This window comes from Anarhichas minor, unplaced genomic scaffold (genome assembly GCF_050575085.1).
Source record: "Anarhichas minor isolate MPS153535 unplaced genomic scaffold, ASM5057508v1 ptg000136l, whole genome shotgun sequence".
Classification (NCBI taxonomy): domain Eukaryota; kingdom Metazoa; phylum Chordata; class Actinopteri; order Perciformes; family Anarhichadidae; genus Anarhichas; species Anarhichas minor.
Genome location: NW_027466582.1, coordinates 9,935,001 through 9,940,675, shown reverse-complemented (window position 1 = coordinate 9,940,675; position 5,675 = coordinate 9,935,001). Strand labels below are relative to the sequence as shown.

General features: G+C 41.4%; 1 protein-coding gene across 2 annotated transcripts in view; it reads right to left on the bottom strand.

The window, feature by feature from the left end:
* Positions 1-612: 612 nt before the first annotated feature.
* The window catches only part of matn3a (matrilin 3a), a 6,939-nt gene continuing 1,876 nt past the window's right edge, over positions 613-5,675 (bottom strand). Inside the window, exons 2-6 of one of the 2 annotated variants that reach the window (XM_076084713.1) lie at positions 3,389-3,964; positions 2,133-2,258; positions 1,616-1,717; positions 1,341-1,414; positions 613-1,248 (exon numbers count right to left, since the gene is read on the bottom strand). In XM_076084713.1, the coding sequence (XP_075940828.1) occupies positions 1,359-1,414; positions 1,616-1,717; positions 2,133-2,258; positions 3,389-3,964 (860 nt within the window). In that variant the 3' untranslated portion in view covers positions 613-1,248; positions 1,341-1,358. Of the gene's footprint in view, positions 1,249-1,340; positions 1,415-1,615; positions 1,724-2,132; positions 2,393-3,388; positions 3,965-5,675 lie in introns of those variants that run through there. The other variant, XR_012951599.1, reaches the window with a different exon arrangement.

Here is a 5,675-nt window from a genome sequence, read left to right as displayed (position 1 = left end):
ATATTGACATAGAAATACATATGGCACTGAAATGTACAGTTATACAACATATACTGATATAATGGCTCTTTCGTATCCACAGAAATGCATTTTAGAGTGATGTGTTGATTCAGCCAACTACTTTATAGCGCAGTACAGACTGACACTTTATCTCCATTAAGGTTTCATGAAGATACAATTAATCCATCAATAACATTTTTTTAAAGGGCATTTAAAGGAATTTGACTTGAATTATTAGAACTCATCATAAGTCAAAATAATGTTTTTGTCCTCACATGAAAATCCACAATGCTTGTAAGTAGAGAAATGTATCATTTGCCTTTTAAAAATAATAAAAGTAAGATTCAAGTTATAATCCTTCAAACTTTCATCAAACGTAGGCACTTTTTAAGCAATAGCCATTCCATGTATTCTGCCACTGCTAGTGGCGGACCCCGCCATTCCCATGCTGGCTATAATTTACTGGGATGTAATCCAGCCTTATTTTATTTCACTATTATCAGCTTCACTGTTAAGCCTCGAAATATTATGTTAAGCCATAATATTCATGAAGTTTTCAATATCACCTCCAGTTTAGAACTCAAAAAGACAACACTGTGCACAACAACCTCCTTTAAAGTTTTTTAATTGTCTGATTTGTCTGCTTGGTTACATCTATGATTCTTAGCAAACATTATATGTCGTCTGATTCACAGACACAAAGGATTAACATTCATTATGCATGAAACATAATACAAATTGTAACAATACTTTAAGTGTTTTAACAGATTATACAATAAAGAAAATATGCAAAAGTATCTAATGTAGGAAAGAATTTACTGGTTGTAAAAAAAAAAAGAATCTATTCAAATATGTAACTAATTAAATCCAATTTGATGTTTTCATAAAAACTACTATATACAATATGCAACTTTGTACAAAAACGATGCAAAGCATACTTCATAGAGTACAGGAGAAACAATGGAAATAATACTTGTTATCTTCGTTTATTATATGTCACACTACTTTCATGTAAGTGTTTAGAGAAAACTGTCTAAGTAGCTTTAACTGCAGCTTCAAAACATTGCATTTAATGTCCACATCCAACTGTAGACATTGTAACTCAACAGTGCACTACAGTCGGTAACTTGAGGAATATTGGTTCATGAATCACAGCTTGACACGATCTGTGGTTGAAATCCATACAGTAGTTATGGGAGGATGGATGACAGGAAACACATGTCCAGGAAGTAAGCCAGTGAGCTGTCTCTGCAGAAAGTAAATAAACAAGAGGTCAGACTGTGTGGAGGGTAGGAGGCTTTTTACCACAAATCTCTCCCAGAAAAAAAAGCTGTCAATACCTGCCACTGCGTCCAGCTCTAGGCACGGGCCAGCATGTTCTCCAGACGCTCTATTCTCCCAGACACGACGACTAGTGAGATCGGTCAAGAAAACTCGTTTGCAAACGCATTTACAGGTACGATTAAATGATCAAAACACACACAAAACACACTGCTAAATTATATTACAATTACAATGCCAGCAGGTAGATATAATCAACTTTCGTTTCACAGAAATGTGCTGTTGAGAATGTTTCTAACATAAAGTCTTTGATCTGAATCAACAGGAAGGATATGCTTGGCTGTGAGCTGCTGGATGGCAGCCTGCGTCCGCTTCTGGAAAGCCAGTCTGGCTTCACATTTACAGGGATCCTCCACCACCACCACCGCCTTCACCTCTTCTCCTGGAGAAAGTACATTTCACATCAGTGCAACAGATCGTGTAGAGAGTGAAAAAGCACACAAAACACCACCCACACTCTACTTTTTTTTCAACTGGGCTGCAGTTCATGCTTGAAAGTACACTTCCCAAATTATTCCACAGTATTAATTTACCATTACCTTTGCCAAAACAGTAATGCCATAATAGTGAATACATTCTATAATATTACCCGACGTCCAACAAATGCTACGGTCAACAGTGAATTACAGAGTCAGGAATTAAGCCCCAGTTGGTTGTGATGTTGTGAAGCCCTGCTCCGAAGCCAAACACATTCTGCACATTGCTTTGAAATATTTTACACATAGACTTTTAGCAGCATTAATATCACAACAAAAAGCCACATTTGCTGTATCCACACAGTGTGTTCTTACGTTTCGGGGAACACGTTTTCTTGTCTGCATTCAAGATATAACCAATCCGGCAGTGGCAGTAATACGAGGCATTGCTGTTGACACATATGTGTTCGCAGTCATGTCCCATGGCACAGGGGTCCAGACCTGGAATAAACCGGGATTAAGGGATGGCGCTGTCAAGATGGCAGCATGGGTACAGTTTCATGCATTATGCTATTGGCAGGTATCCTGTGATAGGTACGGTAGTGCTCTGCAGATCCATCAAACCAGTTGATGGTTATCAGTATCTCCTTCTACTGTTGACAAAAGTAAAATAAAGTATTTTTACTGTTACAGTTAAATCTCATTCAATTTCCGATATTTTTTTTGCTTGTACTGGTTCAAAAAAGCTTTTCATGTGTTTGTACTTGACCACATGTCATTTGTGTTGGAAAACTTGATCCATTCATACACCTTCACCACATCTCAGCCAAGATCGTTCACTGTGTGTTGGACAACACAGGTAAAATCACAGAACCCTGAAGTACAACAGGAATGACAGTTATATGGACATATTATCTCATTAGGTACCAGGGGGGACAAGACACACATCAGACAAAAACATGGGGACAAATTCAGGTTTACAGCCGAGCCTCATTTGTCCAAATCTTTGAAGTTCTTGTCCAATCTAAATCTCGCCATTCAAATAATTTATTCTGATCAGTAAATTGCTTTAGATTGTTGAAATTTTCATACATTTTACCAGCAACAATTAGAGCTTTTTGGAGCTCATATGGATGTAGTAGACAAGTGCATTATGTGTTATGTTTATGCACATGTCCATATTTGAGTGTATATTTCCATCATTATTCCATTAGTTCTTTTGAAAAAAGGAGGTTTGACTGTGCATTTAAATAATTTCACGTAAAAACGGATACAAAAGCAATCACCACGATGATGCTTTGACTACAAACCATTTTCTAAAGATCACCATTTACATTTTTTTGCCTTTAAATAAAGAAGCTGAAAGTTTAGGGCTGCACAGCCCCAAGACTTTACACAGGTTTAACTTGGCGACTACAAGCAGGTTCTAGTACCGACATCTGCAGTCCATGTGGGGGTTGAGAGCATCTGGTATTTTCCCTCATGACTTCACAGTTTATATTTCCCCAATAACACAGCAAATGATCCACAAACTGCAACAAAACCCCCTGTAGACTGTAGGTGCCCCTTACTGAGGAACTAGAGCCTTGGTTAATGGTGGGAAAAAGGTCTCGCAGGTCTCTTTGTCCTACCGCACAGGGTCTCCCTGAACTTGGAGGTGAGCTTCTCGATAACACCGTAGGTCTCCACATAGAAGACGTGGTCATCCAGAGGGATGCTGGCCATCAGCTGCAGGGAGCGCATGTCAGCTCGGTCGACCCCGACAGCGTAGATCTCGATGCCTGAGGCCCGAGCAGCAGCAGAGACCTCCTCCACCTGGTCTTGGGGTCTCCCGTCTGTCACAATGATGGCCACCTTGGAGATTTTCCTGGAGCGAGGCCGGGCTCCAGACTGCTCGGTGAAGGCTTCGTTCACTGCGGTCTTGATGGCGAGGCCCGTCATGGTGCCGGCCGCCAAGGGCTCAATCCGGGAGATAGCTTTCTTCATGTCGGGTTTGTTGAAGTGGCTTTTGAGGAGGAACTCAATCGTGACCGTGCTGGCGTAGTTGACCACAGCCACTCTGGTGGCGTCGGAGCCGACGTCCAGCGTGTCGACCATGTCAGCCAGGAATATCTTCACCTTCTCAAACTCACCAGGACGCACACTGCGAGAGCTGTCGATGATAAAGACCAGGTCCAGCGGGCGGCTCCTGCACTGAGAGTCTGTCTCTGGTGATCAACCAAAACCATGGCAGGATTAAATCCATTTCATACTGAAAACCCAGTTCATTATTCAAACAAACATTCAAGCTTGTTGGTTAAACTGTCACAGTGAGAAAAAACAACAACACAGGACACTTTGGGATACACAACACATGACCCCCATGGTGACAGAAGGAAACTGTTGTGCATCACTGCAGTGCTAAAATGAAAGCTGCTGGTGAAATGATTTAGTGTGCCATAAAACATACTGTATCATTTCAGTCTTTCAACAGTCCATCACAGGACTTATCCTTTTATTTCCTTTCCATGAATTAAAAGGATGCTCGATGCCCACACATAAAAAGTGGCATCACACCTAAAGCCTGAGACAGTGTTAGGAGCGCTGCATGTACAATCGCACATGTGCTGAAGTACATGCTGCAGTTCAGCATCAGATCCAAAGCACACATACTGACTGTTTTTACACTTTTCGAAAATATGAACATTTGCTTTAATTTCTTTCATAAAATAAAAGATCTTTTCCATGCACAAACAAATTTCTTTTAAATGCTGTGCACACATTTGTTTGAATCTGTGTTAGTTCATTTCTTTTGGCACGCTCCCTCAAAAGTAACGACATCTGTGGCATTGTGTTGATAAAACTGCACATTTTAGAGTGGCCCTTTATTGTGATCAGCCTCAGTCACACCTGTGTAATAATGATGCTGTTTAATCCGCCTCTTGATTATCCACACCTGCCAGATGGATGGATATTCCTGGTAAAGGTGCACATGCTAAACTACAACCGATTCAAACTAATTTGTGCAATCAATTTGAGAGAACAAAGTATTTTGTGTGCATAGAAAAAGTCTTAGATCTTTCATTTCAGAAAACAAAAGGGTTGTGTTGATATTTTTTCAGAGTATATATACATATAGAAATACATTCGTTTTAGCTCTGTCTTATCGCCTGCTTTTTCTTTTTTTGCTTTAAGTTCCTGGACATAGTCACGGTCATAAATTCAAATAGGATGAATAATGAAGTGAAAGAAAATGGCAATTCAGTCTGTTTAGAATGCTACGTATTTGTCTCCTACCACGAAACGTTGTAAAAATTCAATTATATCACTTTTCAAATAAGATAACATCTGCTTCAAGTGGTGTTTCTATTCTTATCTCAGAAGAAAAGAAACAGATCTGAGCTGGAAAGCATTGAGGATTTGGTTTGGAAAGCAAACCTGACTGGTAATATTCTACCTGTCTCCACAGGACTGACGGTGGTGACGAAGCCGCTTTGGGTACTGACCAGCAGCGTCACAGGAGCGGTGGTTTCCGCTGGCGGCGCGGTGGTCACCACCACCGGCAGGCTGGTTGTCACCGGTGCCACTGTGGTTGCTGGCAGAGTTGGCTGCACTGCTGGCTCTGGTAGAATTGGAGGGACAGTGGGGAGGTGCACTACAGGTGCTGTTGGTACTGGTGGGTCTGACTTAGCTGGGCATGGACCTTTCAATTTGTAAGGGAACGGCCCTTTGAGCCTGTGATGGGGATGTTGAGCTACTGGTGGAGACAGACCTTTGTATATGTGGTGCATTTGTGGCACCACAGGCCCTTTGAATCTGTTGTAATAGGGCGGCATGGCCACCGAGGGCCTGCGGTAAGTCACTGGAGGATATAGAGGGACAGGTCGATACACGACCGGTGGAGGGATCCTTGGTGGCTGGTAGTGGTAGTGATACCCT